This window comes from Patiria miniata, unplaced genomic scaffold (assembly GCF_015706575.1).
Source record: "Patiria miniata isolate m_02_andy unplaced genomic scaffold, ASM1570657v1 HiC_scaffold_17, whole genome shotgun sequence".
Taxonomy (NCBI): domain Eukaryota; kingdom Metazoa; phylum Echinodermata; class Asteroidea; order Valvatida; family Asterinidae; genus Patiria; species Patiria miniata.
The window spans coordinates 742,464-763,263 of NW_024037055.1; the positions used below are offsets into that span (position 1 = coordinate 742,464).

The window sequence follows — 20,800 nt, forward strand, 5'->3', positions numbered from 1 at the left end:
GGGAAGATGCAACATTTGCAAACATCAAAAAACGAAATGATCAAATTATCACGAAATACCTTACTGAATTGTTAGGGACTGACAGTCCAAATCATCCTTTAAAATCATGGCTCCTGGTGTGTTGACATTTTCAAGAAAAACTGTATTTTTCCCAAAAACTTTCCCTAAGTTTTCATATTTAGTTATTCTGACTTTTCTTTGCAATTGATAACACACCTGTGAAGGGGTACAAGCCTGCTAGACTGATTCTCTGAGCCTACAATTCCCCAAGTGTATTAATTGCTCTGTTTCATTTTAAGTGGGGTCAGGGAACCAGACTACAAGAACATGATAGGTTTTCTTGCTTTTTCCAGCGTCTACAAGCCCAAAACGTGAAACAAGTCAGTTTAACAATATTTTCTATAACATACTACATTGTAATCCTCCAAATCCATTTATTTCTGAAAATTACAGCAAAAGCAAATGTTGTACATTCCCTTTAAAACAATATTAAAAATTGAGTTTGTGGTGTGTTTTTTTTTTTGGGGGGGGGGGGCATGGCCCCCGTTGGTCCCCCCCCCCCCTCGGATCCGCCCTTGGCCGACGCTGATTTGTTCTATTATTAGAATTGTATATTTGGCGACTAACCAAAGTTAAGCCGGGTCCGCACAGGGAGACTGAAAACAACCCCCTAGTTTGCTCAAGGTTTATAAAATCATTAGTCAAGTGCCTCCCTATCTTTTTAAAATATTAATTTTTCTAAGGCCTATAGAAAAAAGGCCTATATATTAAAAAAGGTGGGCATTTGTCCTTGTTAAAAAAAATAAAAAAATTCTGCTGATGAGGGTTTCTTAACCCAAACGACTTATAGAGTAGCCCAACAAATCTAACCCCATTTTCCGCTTAAATATTCCATCTTGATTTTCTACTAGTACAAAAAAATAAAATTTGGTTTATGGTAAGCAAACGTTCATTTTTCTGCTTGTGGAAATTCGGAAATTTGCTTTAGACGTGAACACAATTTCTGATTTTCTGCCAATAGAAATCTGGAAATTTGGTTTATTCGTAAATGCAGTTTCCCATTTTCTGCTCATAGAAATTCGGAATTTGGTTTGGTCGTAAATGCTCTTTCCGATTTTTTGCTAGAAGAAATTCACAAATTCGGTTTGTACACTTTTGGAAAATATAAAATCCAAATTTTTGATAGTAGAAAAATGAAAATTCTGAAAGAGGACTCCATTTCAACAATAATTCTATTTTTGTTGTAGAAGATTTTTGAGCAAATGGGTTGTCCACTTTTGGTCCTCCATACACCTTGCTTCCAATTTAATGTCACAGCATTAGGATTGGTAACGTCAATAATGTAGCTGATTCAGTATTGGGTTTCCTCTTCACTGACGTCTTACCACTCAACCACCCCGGGTAAGATGGCCAGTTCAGATCTGGCATCTGGAATTTGCGAAGGGGTGATGTAAATTCAGTATCAGGTCTTGCCTTCACCTATATATTTTATAAACACTGTACTCAGTGTTATCCCAGTTATTGTGAGAAAAAAAATCACAGTGAGGAAAACTTTACTTTTTCAAATTCCTTTCAGAGCAACTTACAATCTGATGATGTCATCTTTCTGAAATAAAACTGCTTTACCTTTACTTTGGGGTTAATGGAAGTGAAATGACAAATGAGTATAACTGAAGCATTTCACTACATTCAAATAAATTATTAATGTTCAGTGGAAGAAACTCAACTCAAAAGAAGTCATGATGACATCATGATCACTTGAAAGGGTGCCCTCTAGCAACATGTAAAACATTGTTTTGAAAATCCTTTTAAAAAAAAATTGCTCAGATTTCCCACAAATATTCTGTGGACAGTAACAAATTTATTTGCAAAGCTCAAAATAATGATGACCTCATCAGACCGGAAGTTTTTCTAGGGAAAATTTGAAAGTTAGTTTTGTTCCCTGGTTTTATTCAAATCCGTCATTCAGCACCTAAAAGCAATGATTGGTAGCCCCATGCTGATATCAACGTTTGTTTATATTTGGCATCCGAAAGCTGTGACATCAAACCGTCAGGTGCCATCCTGTAATTGTAAGCAAATGTTTTTCTTTTACTGCCTTTTGTGAAATCATAAAATGCTTTTAAAAACTGATAATTTATAGTAAGATTCATAATTTGCCCTAATTTAACATTAAAATTCATTACTGAACAGAAACATTGTACCAAATATTGTCACAGCCCATCACTCTGCGTTGGTCACATACAGCTAAACTACGATATGTAAGTGAAACTTTTTTGTTGGGGGAGTTTAGAAGCATAGCATAGGAGACCATTCCTTCTAGCATAGGAGACCATCATTACTTCCAATTAATTTCAAGCTTCTAGCATACTGTGAAGTCATTAAGTTAGGTGTCAATCGAGAGATACTCATAGATTTCTGTAATTTTGATTATATCTTGAATACTTCAAAATAAAAGATTGTCTTTACCCTGCAAATTCCAGATGCATTATGTCTTCCAACCAGGTGATCAAGTACAGTGATTGAATTAGGCTTTGATATTAAATATACGATATATTTATTTTGATTTTTACACCAGAAATCCTTGTTTTACATGAAGGTTTACACATATTTGAAGTATTTGTAAATAGGTCTGCATTACAAGAATTTCTCATCTAGCCTCATGGACACATGAGGCAGGCTGGGGTTGTTTCGTATCCAGTTTTCAAGATTGTTGCTTTGTCTTCAGTTTCAGAGTTATCGCTGACTTCTAATCACTTGCAGGCAAAACAAATGGAAAGTATTTGAACCTTTTTGCCTTGTAATCATACAGTTGAGTGCTCCTCAGGCAAAACATGCACCAGAATTTAGCCAGAGTGCCAGTGCCAGATATCGGGGGCCTCAAATCTCCATGTTGAAGACAAAGATGAAACTGAGATTTCAAAAAGACCCATAAATTCAGCACTGTATCGCCAATAGATCATAATATTTCAACATTACAGCCATACTTTGGCATAGGGTATGCATGGAGGGCCATCACCACTTTAATCACAAAACAATAGAAATAATTATCAAAAAGACATCAACAATCTGAATATTCAACAGACAAAACTAACTAGTTAACCTGGATGGAAAAGTAATGGAAGTGGATGGAAAAGTAATGTTGACATTTACTGATTTGCGTGGTTTGAAACTAGCCTCCCGAGTAGATCAATCTATAAGCGTTTTTGTGGTGTCGATGTGTGTTACAATTTTTTGTAGACGTCCATTTCGACAGTTTCTGTTGTAATTGTGTTTGGGGGGGGGGGGGGGCATTTGTTCACCTAACACAAAAGATACATTTTTTGTACGGTCATTTTCTAGGGCTGTGAATCGGAACTGGGCACTGCTGATATCAGGAACTATATCCTATTTATGGGATCAGGTACCCATAACCACCTTTACAAATTACTTAATAACTTCTCAGACAATGAAAACAAAAGGTTTACATGCCATTTAAGGAGAATTTTCAAAGTGAAAACCAGGCTAAATGGAAAACCAAAACTGATTTAGTCTCGATGTGCACTTTTAAGTGTGACAGAGAATGCAGTTAAGATGTCCTCTAGACAACTTCCAGGATAAATTTAGGAGTTGGCAGTGGCAGCGGAACGCTTTTCAAATGTGATGGGCATCACCAAAAAGGGGCACTTGCTTAGAATAAAAGTCATCTTCCGTTGGTGTGAAGCTACTTTATTTCACAATGCAAGGAACACGTTACCTGAAACAACATTTTCTACAAACAACATTGATGTACACTTTAAAAAAATGTTTGCGTAAAAAAAAATACAGTGTAGGCCTATTCCTTAAATAGTCTCAATGTAGCCGTATTATTCTCAAATAAGGTAATTTTTCACTTGAGAGAGCCCTTCAGCCTCCGGCACACCCCCGGCAGTAACCTCTCTGGGTCCGCCCTTGAATTTGACTAGAAAGACCTACATATGCAGATGGACCATTTTTTTTTATTGTGAGAGGGGCACTGTTGCTTTTGATGGCCAGTTCAGTGACCATTTTATTCGCATGAGGAGCACTATTATTGTTTTAAAGGCCAATTTTCCATCTTGAGAGGGGTGCAGTTTTAATATTGCGAGCGGGGCACCAATTGTGCTTTCGAGGGGCAGTTTTCCTTCACGATAAGTTACTGAGAGAGGAGCACAATTGTTTTTGACGGCCAATTTCCCATTTCAAGAGGTTCACAATATTGTTAAAGCGCAAGGTGCATTTGTGTTTATAAGAGGCATTTGCCGAAACAGCCTTTGTTTTTGTTACAATTTTCACCCCCCCCCCCCCCGCCATTTTCCATAGCATTAGTACACCTTTTTATCGTGCATGGCACTTTGGGCACTAAAATCCATCTGATTGCCTCTATACTTGGCACACACTTACACTAGCATCTGCAGATGTGTGTCATGTGACATCTTATTAAAGGTACATATTTCGAAGGCCTATATCTACAGAATGACAAATCCGATTGGGTTTAAAGTTGGTATGTACCTAGACCTGGATGTGTTATTGATGCAGACATGGATCCAGAGGGGGGTTTGGGGGTTCAACACCCCCCCCCCCCCCAGCTCTGACTTGATTTTTTTCCCATAAAAATACATTAAAAATAATGTGAAAACCTGGCCATGCTCTGACACCCAAAAAAATTAATGACAATTATAATGGTAATAATATTCGCCTGTGCAAACAATTCAGTCAGAGCCAGCTGGCTTAGGGGTATTTGTACTCTATTCTGTAATAAAGTGTTGATGATCATCAGATTTGAACAGCATGATTTGCAGATATTTAGGCCTATATCTGCAGATCTACAGCTCCGATTTGGACGTATCTTGGTATGTACCTAGGCCAGGATGTGTTATAGATGAAAATTGAAGTTATTTCATGGCGATGTCATCACATGAAATGTCACATTAATGGTGCATTTTTAAAAGCCTGTACATATGGAACTAATGGCCCTAATACTGCATCTATGCCCTAGTGTTGGGCAGTTTCAGAGTTTCTGGAACTGGCTCTGGCTCTCTCAAAAAAAAGAAAAAAGTTTTGAGTCTGAACCAGCTCCTGGAAAATTCAATGAAAAACATAAGCGCTTGAAATTACATGTAAAGTAACAGGCGTGAACTTGTGAGGTCCTTGCTCCCTAGATTTCGACATGCAGTACATGATATTTCACCAAGTATTTGGTTTCAAATGTGTGTCTTTTTCCAGTGAAACTATGGAGATTGTGTTATAAAGCAAACTTGGTAATTATTGCTTATTTTCCGTTCCTTGCCTACGATTTTATTTACCGCAACAACTGCCGACCATGCATGGGTGAATAAAAAAATGTCCATTTGGATAAGTTTTTGTCTCCCACAAAATCCGAAAGGTTACAAGTTTCTCTCTTCAGCCAACATTTGTTCTGGTATTTGCTCTTTGCATGTTCCGCCATGCAGAGCCTTGATCTGGCATCTTTACACAATTATTATCCCCCCTTGATTTTTTCTTTGGAGCTACCGCTACCTCAAGTATCAAGAAATACAGTGGAAGGTTGATCAGCAGGAGAGTGACAATGTGAACCTTATCTGTTATTCAGTTTCAAGTTCAATAAATGTAATTCCATTTAATTGATGTCCTGTTCTGTAATTACATTAATTTCCATGACTCATTCAGAGCCAAGAATTTTGTACCTGTACCAAGGTCTGTCGGAGCTGATTCCAGCCCTCGGAGTCAGGTTCAAGTAGCCCAGATCTGTCTGGCCACGCCCCTCGAGTTAGTGTCTCATTTAAAATGTTGAATATGCATGGTTCAGGGCCAGTATTGGGTTCAATGCTCTATGCCTCGTGCGTGGCCGCAAATAGCTCAGCTGATCAGTTTGTCTCCGACTCTCTGCATAAAGTGTGTGAGTCTGTTTGGTTTTCCCTGCCACTGTTTTGACAAGCCCAAGTGAAATGCCCCCCCCCCCGCCCCCCGGACATTGGTCTTCACGCTATTGAGTTCCTATGGAGCCAATTCTGGGCTTTGTGCACAGAGAATGGGTAATTCACTCAGGAACCGATTCTTTTGGAGCCGGAACCGAGTACAGCGGGTTCCTGGTTCTTGAGAAGATTAGAATCGCGGTTCTGGTTCTCATACTGGAACTGGGTGGAACCGGAGAACTGAGGGAACATCGCAATACTTCTATGTGCTACCAGTCTATAGACTGGTAGCACATAGTATTATTGCAATGGTATACCATGACATAAACAAACAACAAAATGCTAAAACAGCCATGCGTTTATCCACAAACATAAATCTAGTTTTTTTTTAATGCTGTAAAGAAATAAACTCAAAATTACTCTCAAGGACTGTCTTTTACTGCCTCTAAATGCACTTGCAGATCATCACAATGAAACTTGAACTAAGCATGCAACTTTTTCATTCTGATTGAGTTTCATAGAGCAGGGCCCAATTTCAATACGTTGCTTTTTTCAATTTCTATATCGCTTCCTACCTCTATCTTTCCTGACTTGTATTATTATTTTAATTGTTTTTCTCATCATAGTTTTCTTCTTTCTGACATTAACAATAGAAATCTCTATGTGCATATACAACTGTTAGCACATTTAGCCATCAAATAGTGCTTCAGGTTTGCTTAATTTTCTGCTATATTTTAGCACAACCTTTTTGCTAACTGTTAAGCAGCACTGTGCAATCAGTCCCAGGTAGAATTTCCCTATACAGGAGAAAATCCTTGATAAGGACTGGCAGAAAGTCTATGTTCGGAATGATCTTTGGTGCACACGTTGTTCCCATGTGCTCCGTGATTGCCACACGACACAGATGCAGAAGTGAGTGAGGATTGCCTGCAGAAAATAGAGAAAAAAGGGTAAGACCAACCTTTAGGTCAGTGTATAAAACCCGTGAAGGGATAGGGTGGACTTATTTTAGGCTTTTGCTAAGTCGTGCGCACGATTGACTAACTTGTATGCATAGTTATACTAACTCATTTCCAAGTTTTACTAATAAATTTCCTATCATGTTGATTTAGTGTTAAGTGAAGAGAGTTTTGGGAATGGTCATTCTCCACTTGAAGCTCTAATGGAATACTCCAACATGCTGAGGAAAATAATATTTTGGTACAGACTGTGATGAGATTATGATATAATTCTCCTAATGTACACCGCTATGAAAAAAACAGATCAAGACTCGGTAAATCCCGTATTTGAGAAACTAATACTCAAGGATTAACATTTAAATTTACAGAAAAGTTGAATATTAAATGTAATTGTTTGAAAGAAAAAATATGCGACTTTTTTTTCCCGGAAGATGTTCATAAAAAGACACCAAAATTGTTATCATGTGATACTGAAGTTTCCAAAAGTAGGAAGGATGATCACAAATTTTATTGAAATTCCCCCACAAGTGACCACAAGACCAAAGTAGTTTGAAAAGCATTCCTTTTTTGGGGTGTGGGGGATGTTGGGGGGGGGGGGGGGTGAGGCAAAACTGTAAATCAATTGTTCATAACGCGGTGTCTCATTTAGTGCTGATATACAGCTTTATGAAGAGAATTGTCATGCTTCACCTGTATCCCAGTTCCAAAATGCTGCAGAAACTTTTCTCTAAAATAACTATCCTTTGTGAGAAAATTATATCACTGCCCTCTAAGAACAACAGGGTAAATCTTGGACTACTTTTACCATTTCTGTTTCTTGACAACAACATTAACAGGGATTGTTAAGACATACGAAAACCTCCTACAAAGTAGTTTTCCACCAAATCTAAGCACAGCTGGGTGCTCAACAAGACATTCTTTTGTTTGTACATTGTAGTCTGATGTTCATAACATGGACACGAAAGATGATTATGTCATCCTCTTTCCCCCTAATACTTAAAGGGACACTGCATCCTGGAACAGCACAATTGGGCTACAAAACTCGCTTTGAACGAAATGATGTTTATCTGAAAGCACATGCACACAATTATCCTTTTGCGACCCCAAAAAGTCAAGCTGTTTGGGTGCTAGTTGTGATTTCATCCGTGAAGTGTTCGCCTTTCACTGTGCAAGAAACCATATTTTATGCATTGGTGATTGGTCATCGCTGCCGGCTGTTCGTGAGCACGGTACTGAAAAGACACACACAACGTGTATATCTTTTCTCAGGAATGGTACATTAGGTTGGTTTCCTTTCAACCAGATGTTTGAAATTTGATAAGTAAACAATCCAAAACATGAAATTTTGGGGAATTTCAGGACCTAGTACCCCTTTAAGGGCAGTCTTTATATAGTGGATTGATAGACTGGACTTTAAACTTTCACTGTACATTGGGTTTTATTTTATACAACCCTCTTGACAGGAAAAGCAGTTGATGAGATTTAAAGGTTTGCATGGTGAAGGGTAAAATAAGGTAAGTGGCTGCGGTAGCACCGTGTGGCAAAATCTCTTTTGTGAGTATGTGTGGTTCTGAAAAGAACAGGAGGGTACTCAACGTTTCGGACATCTCTGCTTGTCTTCAGGAGACTGAGGGATTCCAACGGTGAAGTGGGGTTGTAAGAGATTTTGACAGATTTTTACCGCAACAACTTACCTTATTAAAGCCCTCCTATGAAAACATGCATTGTGAGCCTTGTTATTACTTGGGTCAATATTGGTCATGACCCGCACTGGTTTGTTCACAGTATACCAGGAGGTGAGGAATGAAATTTTGACCGTTTGTGACCTCTTGAATAAATAGTTGGAGGGTTAATAACAGATGAACTGTTGTTCATAAATGGACACCAAAATTTCAGTTGTGACAGAGATGCGATTATTTTTTCTTGTGACATAAGAAATGGAGCTGGGGTCTTATTTGTGGATTCGGAAGTGTTTGTACATGTCCAGGAAACTGCTGCCAAAGTTGAAAAATAAAAAGAACTAGGGATTCGCGTTTGTTGTAACAAACGCAGAGTGGTCGGGTAGACAACTATTTTATGAAACACTGTCCAGTTAAGTTATGAATATTTTTATGTAAGAACAAAGGATCAGGAAATTAAATCCTTTCCAGGACAATCAATTAAATTTCAGTAAACATTCCATGTACACATACAAGTTATTTCTGGCTTGATAACGTCATTAGTCAAAAACGGGAAGTGAATACTGATTTAGTTTGGAGTGGATGTTCATTCTGAAGTTAAAAAATGTATGAAAATTTTGAAAATATAAGTGAATGTATTCTAGGTTTTTCCGGCCAATATCCGAATTTTTCGAATCATTTTCATTATCAGCCATTCAATTTCGCGTGAGTTTTGAACATGCGATCAAATTGGGGTTTCTTTTTCATTTTGGGGCATCCAATTTCATTTCTAGGCAGCCAAGATTTTGCACAGAATGTTCGCTTTCGTTTTAGGCATTCTATTTCGTTTTGGTGCATTCAAAACTTACCTTGTAGCATTCTTAAATTAAGTCTTTGCTACCTTATTACGGTTGACGCATTCAAATTATCGAACGTCGGTGCGCTTATAGCGTATTGCCATGCTTTTCGTTTCTTATTCGTTTATGGGCAATCGCTTTCATCGTTTGGTCATTCCAATTAATAAGATGTTTTAATGATACATTTTCCTATTTTGCTACGAGGTTAATTTTCCCCCAAAAATGTTGGTGACTGCAAAATTTACAATGCAACAAGTTAACTGATATGAGGGATACAATATGTACCAAAATAATGAAATGAAAAGGGCTAAGATACCGTAATCTCTTTTCTACATGTTTAAAATTTGATCAAGGGGCTTCTTTTAACGTTAACGAGTTCTTGACGTGCAAGACATCAGGGCATGTACGTTTGGCAATGGTTGTACCATCGGTAACACTTCTCTTGGGTGATTTCTTAAATGTTTTCTATTTTGCGTGTGTCTGACCGAACACTACTTTAAAGGGGGCATGCAAAGTAATTTGTCAATGCAAACCTTGAAACACATCTTTGTGTCACATTTAACCTAATTTTAAGTTTCAAATTTTTCCATGTTGAAGGGTTTTTTGGGTGCCTTCTCCCTTTTTATGCTGATGCAAAGTTCCATATTCATGAGCAAAACTTCGATGTCATTCCGGGGAGATAAATGTTTACTGGCTATTTCAGCACAAAAAGTTGCTAGAATTTTGGATATTTTGCTATCATAAATTTCTTTTCTTTGATGATTCTTTGTTGTGTCAGTACATGAGGTAATGAGCAATCCTTTCTCACAAATGGTTTCAATTAGCAAATTTTGGGTGAATAATTTAAACCCCTCAACTGAACAGTGTCTACCTGAACTCACATCAAAGCAACAGCGGGCTCAGTAGTTCGGAAAAGCATGGGAACTTGTAAATGTTTAAGACGTGCACTTTGCAATAAAACTAACCAATAAAGGATGTCAAAATAGTTTTCATACATTTCAGAGTAGTAGAAAGTTGCGCACAATGTATTCCTTTATAAATGAATTGCACGGCCCCTTTAATTAAGAAAGAGAGGGGTGCATTTACGGATTGAAGACATCAGATATGATTTACGCCGAGATAATTCAGAATTTTACATGTAGGAATTAGTCTTAAAAATGCTTGACAAAATGTGAAATATGTTTGCCCTTTAATGAAAATGAATGCACGATCAACCCTTGCTAGTGATTCAGACGAAATTGAATGAACAACGCGATACTTTTAATTTGACTGCATCTTTTACAGGGACGAGTGAAGCTAAAATGCGATAGATTGCTCGGATAGTGAAACTGAATGATTCTTTTTGATTGTTGAATGACGATCTGCATGATCTTTCAATTTCAATCTAAATGGAATGAGCTAGGCGCTAAATTGAATGACAACTTGGTGAATCATAACACCGAACTTCCGTTTTGATGATGTCACAGTATTTAGAAGCAAAAGGTGAACATTGTAAGGGTATCATTATTTGGGCCAAGATATACGAAATGGATCAAATGATAGAATTAAATTAAAAATATGATCGTTGGCAAAGTAACTTCCGGTCTGATGACGTCATGAATTAGAAACCTTGCCAAGTTATTTGTGGTTAATCAAAGAATATCAAGGGTCGATTTGGTAAAATTTGAACCTATGGTTTTAAAAGTAAAGAAAAGAAACAATATTTTATGTGCCGCTAGGGGGCGCCCTTTTGGATGATGACGTCATCACACTGTTTTTGTGTCTGGAATTCCTCACTAAACACTTTCATAATATATGTGTCTGTAGTAAAATGCTTCCGCTTTTGAGTTATACATGTATTCAGTTTTTATTGCACTTCCGGTAACACCGGAAGTAAAGGTCAAGCGGTTTTGTGTCTGGGAACACAAAATGTAGTCTACAACCTCACGGAAAAACGAATACGCTACTCTATTTAGTTCAAAAGATATAACGCAAACTATTTTGTCAAAATTTGCCCTTAAATCGCTTGTAATTTGATACCTGATGACGTCATGATGACGTAACAAAATTTGTAACATCTTCGTAGCATGGTACAAGTTCACACAAGGTTTGTGATCATGCCGTGAACAGTTTGGAAGAAATGTTGCTTGTTTTGATGTCAGGCTAACGTCTTCATTTTGAATTCACCTAATTTTGACCTTCCGGTAGACCCAGAAGTAAAGGTCAAGCGAGTTCACGTACACGACAAAAAATGTTAAGCGATTAATGGTCTATCTGATTACCGAATACAAACATCATTGATTGTTTAGTTCAAGAGTTAAAGGTGAAAGTAATTGGTCACTTTTTCAGATAAAATCACTTGTAATTTGACACCTGATGACGTAATCATGACGTCAGAGTAATATGCGCCACTTCGGATGAGGGTCGATATATATTGAAAGTTACAAGTTCATACCATATACCGTTTAAGAGAAAACCTGCGGAGAAGTATTGTTCGGAAAAAAAAAGAAAGAAAGAAAGACTAGAGGTCTATGTCTGTTTGCAACAGAACATAGGGCTTTTCCGCATTATGATTTTTTTTAATCAATAATATGCCCTGAATATGCATGAACATAAAATCTGTCAAAGTTAGCCGAAAATCAGCTAAAACGGTCACTGTGGACAGGATTTGACCTCGGCAATACGATGTATGTGCATGTGCACAAGGTCTTTGCTTGGACAAAGAGTGATCTAAATAAATTACTGGCAAAGAGTCGAAAACGCACTTTGAAAATCGACAAATATTTTTAAATTTGTTGATGACGTCATCGTGACGTCACTTCGAACTTTGCATACTAGTATGATTAACTACTACCCACCAAGTTTCATGACAATTGGACCTTTCCTTATATGAGTTTTGCAAAATCGCATTTTGATGACGTCATGATGACGTCACACATTTTTCAAGTTTTGTGCGAATAGCTATTACATAACAGACCAAATGCAAAAAAGAATTTTGCATTTTGCATGTTGCGTTCGGGAGATATGGCTAAAAGGTCCAAACAAATAAATATTCATATAAAATCTCAGGATGACGTCATCATGACGTCACCTCATTTTTAATCTATAACACATCCTGGTATAGCCACATACCAAGTTCCAACCCAATCGGACTTACATTTCTGTAGATATAAGACTTCACAATATGTAGGTAAATTTTCAAAAATCAATAAAGAATTAGGTGATGACGTCATCGTGACGTCATAGTCTTGGCATAATTTTTGTATGAGGGTCTTTCTTGGCTGTAACTTTGATGACGATTCCAGATCGCCAAAATATGAAAATGGTGGCTTGAAAATGTGTACAAAGTCAATAGGTTAAAAATCCCACAGCAGAAAAACTGCACCTTTAAATGCGTGATTTTCCTTTCAACTGAAACATTTTTATAAAATATTACTTGCTATTCTAACTCTTGGGAATATTTTCAATCAAATGAAAGGCGTAAAAAAATACGATTTCTTTTTCCTTCTCATAGTAATTCTCAGCCGAAGTTCAGAACTACTCAGTAAGATATATCAGTGTTGTATAGGGAAAGACTTGTGGAGAAAGCTGTGTACAAAGTCTATGAGAAAAATTAATTATTCATAAATCCATAATAAATCACTTGATGACGTCACCATGACGTCACTCTTCGGGACACGTCTTGGCTATAGGGACTATGCTTATGCCAACTTTCAATGATATCTGAAAAAGATTAATGCCAAGAGTGCTATAATACGTCCCTGTCTATGCGCATGCATGAACATAAAATCTGTCAAAGTTAGCCGAAAATCGGCTAAAACGGTCACTGTGGACAGGATTTTACCTCAGCAACACGTGCGCTGCAGGCTGACTGACATACGATGTATGTGCCTATGTACAACGTACGTGCATGTACATGTACATTGTGGACGTCCTGTCCTGTGCATGTTTTGAAGCAGAGGTATTGTCAACGTGAAGTTTTAAGCGTGCGCAGGGTATGTTCGAATTCGCTTATCGCCTCGAAACTTTGAAATGTTTTAGACCTACCCTTCAATTGACAATTAAAGTAAAAACAAATATAAAATCTGCCATGGTTGATTTTTCAGGAATTTTCAAATGAAAAAGGTTTTTTTTATTATAACTTCCGGTCTGATGACGTCATTCGCCTAAAACTTCGCACACGTCTTAAGTGGGTCAAGGTCATCATATACACCAATATTTAGGCGATTCCGACAAACTTCGCCACAGACATCTATTCAAAATACATTTTTGCTAATTTTCAACTTGTCGCTAGAGGGCGCTCGAAGATTGCATGACGTCATCGGTAGATGATTTGAAGAATTCTATCGGCCAAGAGACTAACATCGTTGAAAGCAAGTTCATTTCTATTACCATTATCAAATAATAAGCCACTTCCGGTTTGGGCCTTTTTCGACCGGAAGCAAGGGTCACGTGATTGCACGCACACTGAATGAAATGAAGACCTCAACCCACTCTACCACTTGCCGGCAACAGAATGCTGCGGACGCGTACGGTTGATTCTTATGCATTTTTTAATATTAAAAGTGTCACAATTTAATTGCCTATAAATACACACCTGATGACGTCATCATGACGTCATCATTACACAATGTTGTTTAAATTAGGGTCTTTGCTTGGACAAAGATTGGTGTAAATGAATTACTGGCAAAGAGTCAAAAATGCTCTTTGCAAATCGACAATTTTTTTTTAAATTTCTGTGTACAAAGTCTATGGAAAAAATTAAATATTCAAAAATCTATAATAAATTAGTCGATGACGTCAATCTTCGGGACACATCTTTGCTATAGGGACTATGCTTATGCTAACTTTGAATGATGTATGACAAAGATTAATGCCAAAAGTGGCGTTGAGAAAAACCGTGCACAAAGTCTATGGGTTTTAGGCAACAAAAAGAAGAAGCCAAAAAAAAAAAAAAAAAAATGAGAACAAAAAGAAAGGCTTTTACGCATTTTGCCAATTAATCGCAACAAATCCAAAGAGTGGTCGGGTTGTGCCCGACCACTCAAAAAGAAAACAAAATCTTTTGGTGTGGACATAACAGATAACAGATTAAATTACAATAGCTTATAAAGAATTCATCACACAATATGAGAGCCTAGTCTTTGAAAGTACCAGAAGGTTAAGAGTTCCATTTATGAACTGTTACTACACTGTAGGTTATTAAATTCTTTCCTTGGTAAATAAATAATTTTAAATTGTGTATACATGCATGTAACATTTAAAATCCTATTTTTTTTCTCTTTTTTTTTCACCGAAAAGTTCCATGAAAACAACGTTTTTGAAATTGTTTATTTTATTTGTGCTATGCCTAGCTTCTACAACTTTTATTTCATGCCACATTGTCAGGTTTTTGGATGAAAGACCTCAGAAGTACACTGAAGTTTTTTTTAAACAGCCAAATTTGCATGTTAAAAGCGTGCCCATGATTGTGGCTGTAACTTGTTCCCAGATATGCTAATGATTTTCACAATTGTTACGAATCTCTTCACCTAAAGAGTGCTGGTGTTCTGATTGGCCATGTTGTGCTTTCAACAGCTAACATGATACCTTGAATAAGTAAATCGTAAAGATGTATCAGGTCTCTTGCAAATCATTGGCACGATTTTGCAAATTATGGGCAATTTGTGGGAACGAATGAGTAAATCATAGGAAAGAAATTATTAAATCATGGGAACGTATATTAACAATGGCCAGAAAAATAGCCTTCTACCCTGTCTGTTCCCAGACTTCATATCAATGCAACATTTGATCCATTATTGCACTTGACAAGAAACAAACCCCAAAGATTTAAAATCTTGGTTTTTTTTAGTTCAACTATTTTTGTTCAACTCTGCATAAAATGAATCAGCTAGAATCAAATATCCATGTAAGCCTACAATTGTTATGTTGGTGCCAGAGAAAGTGGGGGTGGGGGGGGGGGGGGGGAATACACCCCAACTTTATCAAGAGGAGTGGGGGCATGTGCATGTGCATGTTTGTAAGGCTGTGTAAAAAGCCTTTAAAGCTGACAATACGCAGAAAATGAATTCCCAATAAACATGAGATGATTATATTTCCAAAAACTTACTAGTCAATGAGATGACTTTGTAGTAGCAGCCTAACTCTTGAAGGTGCTTGGTGCTGTGTTCACACAGGCTCAGTCTATCAACATAGTGGAAAATTAGTTTTATCAATTTAATCACTGTAGAGTCACGTAGTCCAGACACGGCAGAGTTGATGTTAGGACACAAGCTGTGTTGTGCTCGACAGTTGAAACAAAGCCGCAGTCCTCTGTTAATCAGTATGCCAAGGATATGCAATGGAAAAAGCTTACGAAACAGATCTGAGATGATATGCTTGCAATCAACCTGTCCGCCATGGTCAAGGAGCATTTCAAGAGCCTTTGAGTCATCTCTGAACATTGTCAGCAAGCAGAAGCTGCTGGAAGATAGGCAAATACATGCTCCAGAATCCAACAGAAGTTCAGCTGTGCTGTAGTGCCCACTCAGAGTTGCACAGTGAAATGGTGGAGGGTCGATTTCCAACATCTGGGCCATCTGCAGTAGTGTCTCTTTAGTTTCTGCTGAGGGGTTTCTGACACCACAGTCAGGGTCACATCCTGCTTCCAACAGGATCCTTATGACCTGGTTATGGCCTCCCTTTGCAGCCAGCTGCAGAGGAGTGAGTAACCCTTCCCACTCCCCTGGAAACTTGCCTTGTTCAAGCACTGAGAAGCTTGGTGGAAGCAGCAACTTCAAACACCTTGACAAAGTAATAGAAAAAAAAAAGAACAAGCAAAGATTACTTGTTTCACTCAAGGTGTTCTGAATGTTAAAACATGAATAGTACAGTTTGGTCTTACAATGGCATTCATAAAAACTCGAGTTGATGACTTGAGTCTGACCTGAATCACAATTTTTGGCAACTCAAATCCCAACGGGTAACTGGCTTGACTTGACTGAATCACTGCAAGCTTCTCTCATCAGAAGACTCAACTCAGTCAAAGGCTATCACTCGAGTCCCAAAAATGTGTGAAATATGTTTGCAGTGACTTACGGTATAAAAAGTTATTTATGTCTGCATACTTTGCATCACTGTCAAGTTGTAGCGCATAAACTATTATCGCAAAACCAGACATTAAGTGCATTTTCCAATTCTTGGTTTCTATGTATGCATAGATGTTGGCCTAAAAGGGAAATACATAACGTTTTAATTTATTTCCTGAAAATGAATAAAAAAAATTTAAACTTTTTTTGGGGGGTGGGGGGGGGTGTGGGGAGGATGGAAGGCAGCTAGCAGACTAGTCAATTTTCTCATCATAGGAGGGCAAGTGGGGGGGGGGGAGGCCATGGCCCCCATTGCCCCCCTCCCCTCCCTGGATCCGCCAATGGGACACACAAACATGGCAGCCCACCGTCTTGGTTCGACTCTCTGAAGTACTGGTCAACATCACTCTCGAATTGCTTTGTTTAATTTTTCATTCCACACCAACAAGAATTTTAGGCCCTGGAAATCACTTTTGTTAACCTTTGAGTGAGGAAAACAATCATTTGCTGCCAAATTTTTGTCTGTCCGTGTCGTGTACCACAAAAGTAAGAGGTGTCGCAACTTCGAAACAGGCTACAATTTAGTGGGTAATTTTTCAGTTTTGCCCTGTTACTGCAAACTTGTCTTTCTTGACAAATGATAAAGGATGCCACAGACAGTGTGATGACTAAATACTATGGAACAGAGAAACTGTTTGAATATGAGAAAAGTAAGGTTTCATTTTATAAGTTTTCAATGTAACATTATTATACATAAGTGTACTTTCTCTGTATGTACCGTTCACGTACATGTACATAATAATAATAATACTTACCCTGGATTGGACATTTGGGGGACATCCCCATAGACTTGTGCACACAATTTTTCAAACTTAAATGTGCCCTAACCCAATATTCCCATGTCTTTTTTCCACGAATTTTGGTATGTTTACTAATTAGACCACGAGCAACAAATATAATCTAATTGCGACTAAAATGTTGCCTCTGAAGGGGGGCTGTGACATTAGGGAGACATGAAAATATCTCCCTACTGACCGATGTCTCCCATCGTGCAAAGAAATTACGATAACGTGTCTCCTTAATGGTACCATTACACGTGTAATCATTACCCTGGATTGGACATTTGGGAGCCATCCCCATAGACTTGTGCACAAAATTTTTCAAACTTAAATGAGCTCTAACCCAATATTCCCTTGTCTTTTTTTCCATGAATTTCAGTATGTTTACTAATTAGACCAAAAGCAACAACTATAATCTAATTGCGACCATAACATTTTGGCTCTAAAGGGGGGCTGTGACATTAGGGAGACATGAAAATGTGTCCCTAATGACCGATGTCTCCCATCCTGTGAAGAAATTATGAACGTGTCTCCTTAATGGTACCATTACACGTATAATAATAATCGGAACTTCGGTATTATTTATTATATGCGTGGTATGTAAGTCTACATCACATTGATACCCTTTCACTGTCCTTTTGTTCTCTCCCATAATATATTTCATTTCATTTCATTTGTTTTTTAATACAACTTGGAACACACCCCTTAACCCCGGGGAGGGCTACTTCAACATTTTAAACCTGAATATTTATAAATTTAAATATAGGGCCTAATGCTAGCATTGAGCAAATGGTTCCTACTTCGGAATGATATGCATACAAAAAGGTAAGTGTTCTTTCAGCAAAACGAAAACAAATCACACAGGGATGTGTGTGAATTGTTTTTGTTTTGCTGAAAGAACGCACACTTTTTTTGTGATGCGTGGACAGAACTTTAAAACGGTGGTTGTGTTTAAAATTCCGTAACTTGAAAAGTGCATGAGTGATTTTAGTGATTCTTGTACTAAGAGAAAGCTTATTAATTGGGCTTTTATATCCTAGATTTTGAAAGTGCTACATGCAGAACATCACTAAAACAATAGTCCTGACATTTGGGTTTCGTTTTTGTTTACTCACCCTGTATATCTAATTTAGTACATACATTGTAGCTCTCATGCTCACAATACGAATGAATGCAGTATTTGAGACACATTTATGGGCCAAAAGCAGCAGTAATCCTGATGGTGGAAGAGTGCCTTCCTTTATATACTTTGTAATTCCTTAACATAACTATATTTCTATTAGAAATAAAATAAATTGGTCACAATACGTAATTGAATGACAGTATCCTTTGAGTCATGTCCCTGTTAATCTGCTAAAAGAATAAAACTGGTGTTTCATCTGGACTTTATAGCAAACATGTAGTTCTGACTCCTGAGTCATAATGCAGTATTGTTTTTAATCCACACACACACACACACCGGTGGGTATTTGCCTGCAATCAGGGACCCCCTATTGTCCCTCTTTTGTTTGGACTTCAACTTTGTTAGGAAGACCTCCCATATGTTTTGTACAATCGTAAATTGGGGACCTTCAGGAATTGGGGACCCTATTGTCCTCTTTTGTTCAATGTCCCCCTATGCAGAAACAAACTCACACACACAAATGTGTGCAGGTTTTGTTTATATTGCAGAGCAGACAGAGCTTGGAAGTAAGGAAAGGGAGGAAGTTGAGACAGCTACAAAAATGCTCACCCTCTAAAGATGTATTTACAATTATAAAATATTGAAAATGAAGGCATGGAGTAAAACCTTATTTTGACAGACATGGAGTCTAAAAAGATGATGAAATGTTTAAAACTTGGTGTATTAGCTCAAATCCTCCATCATCCCAATTGTAACCGACTCCCCCTTCCTTTTTTCCAGCCCAGGGACATGTTGACTGCATCAGGATTGTCGGGAACCCGGGAGTGAATGGCTGACATCTTCAAATTAGCATTGATCTTTAGTTCTTCCTGTGAAAGTGAGGGCCCTACTGAGTATATCTGCTACTCTCGATTTCCTCAACATAGATGAAGCATATTGGCATTTGACTACTTTTTTATTTGAAAAACTGTATAAAGTATATGAAACCTTTTTCACCATAAAAGGTGACATAATGTAATCAGTATGCATCACAAGTATATATCAACACCAGTATTCAAGGACTGAGGTTATGAGCCGGTTTGGTGTCTGGATGAAGTAGTCCGGGTCAATTGGTTTTTGTAACCACAATGTTATGCGAACACCCATTAATGCTCGTAAATTAACTCGCGTGCGTTGTACGACCCTCTCCTTGTTCATTCATGCGCCTTCAATGAACATTAAATTATCCTGAATGACAAGCTTTTTATATAGCTTTTTAGGCAATCCCTCAGGCCTGCATATAGTTCAATTTAATGTCGAATGTGTTTTAATGTGATTGTTTGATTGTTTCGTGTGTAATAACCTTTTGTAGTCTGTTCTTTTTTTTTCTTTTTTGTCGTTTCTAGCAATTTTTATGTAACAGAATTTTAAAACTGTCTTATATTTGAATTGTCTCGTGTCTGAGAAATTTTCTTATAAATAATAAATAAATAAATAAATGACCTGTGACCCATTATCATTGTGCACATGAGCAGTTGAACTACCAAGCTATCGATAGCTTGTTTAGTATGTGTGGGCTAATCCCTCCTCAACATCCTCTAAGTAACTTGTTGAGTTTATACAAGACATGGCACAAAGCAAAAAGAGGCAGAAAAGATGCAGATATTAATTTCAATGACATAAGTCGGCGAAGCCTATCAAATTTGTGAGATTATGCAGGGTACAATGTAATTATAAGATGATATTTTGTGTAGCTTTTACCCAGAGTTTGATGAGTCTCTCGGTTTATGAGTAGGGGTGGGTTTGATAGTCTTTCTAAAGTGAACAATTTGAAACGGGTACAAATGGAACATCAAAGATGTCTTGAAATTTGATTTTTACAAATTACATGCCATGTAGTCTTTTCAAATTTAGTGAAAAATTTACAAAAGGAAATGCACCGGTGCACTTCAATTACAATGCATCAAATTTATTTTATTCAGATATATTTTAATACTTAAAAAATCAATATGTCAATTTGCTCTAAATGACTATTTGTGAAACTCACTCTATGTGTCCTCTATAAGCTGCAACATGTATAGGCCGGAATCCTTCAGCAGTCTTTGTAGGTATATCTACCTTGGCGCCATGGTTCAGTAGGTACTCTACACAATGTGGATATCCCTCCTGTGCTGCTAGATAGAGTGGCGTAGCGTCATCCTCTGCCCTTGCATTTGGGTCAGCCCCTGTGGAAAGAAAATGCATGGCAAAACAAAGGTAGTAGATGCTTGTTGTTTGCTTTTGTTACAAATGCAGTGATATCTGGCATTGTGACATCACAGCAATATGTACATCTTGGGATTAAATATTAACATTTTACTACATTAGAATGCCACTATAAGGAACACGGTGGGCCAAATGTTCATTACAGCGGTGTTTGTTATAGTA

At 37.6% G+C, this 20,800-nt stretch overlaps 1 protein-coding gene across 8 annotated transcripts in view; it reads right to left on the reverse strand.

Moving 5' to 3' along the window:
- Nucleotides 1-3,691: 3,691 nt before the first annotated feature.
- LOC119723313 (ankyrin repeat and SOCS box protein 3-like) overlaps nucleotides 3,692-20,800 on the reverse strand; it is a 70,049-nt gene continuing 52,940 nt past the window's right edge. For all 8 annotated transcript variants that reach the window (XM_038193868.1, XM_038193867.1, XM_038193865.1 and 5 more), the window contains 3 exons: nucleotides 20,421-20,598; nucleotides 15,475-16,148; nucleotides 3,692-6,839 (listed from right to left, as the gene is read on the reverse strand). In XM_038193868.1, the coding sequence (XP_038049796.1) occupies nucleotides 6,664-6,839; nucleotides 15,475-16,148; nucleotides 20,421-20,598 (1,028 nt within the window). In that variant the 3' untranslated portion in view covers nucleotides 3,692-6,663. The remainder of the gene's footprint in view (nucleotides 6,840-15,474; nucleotides 16,149-20,420; nucleotides 20,599-20,800) is intronic.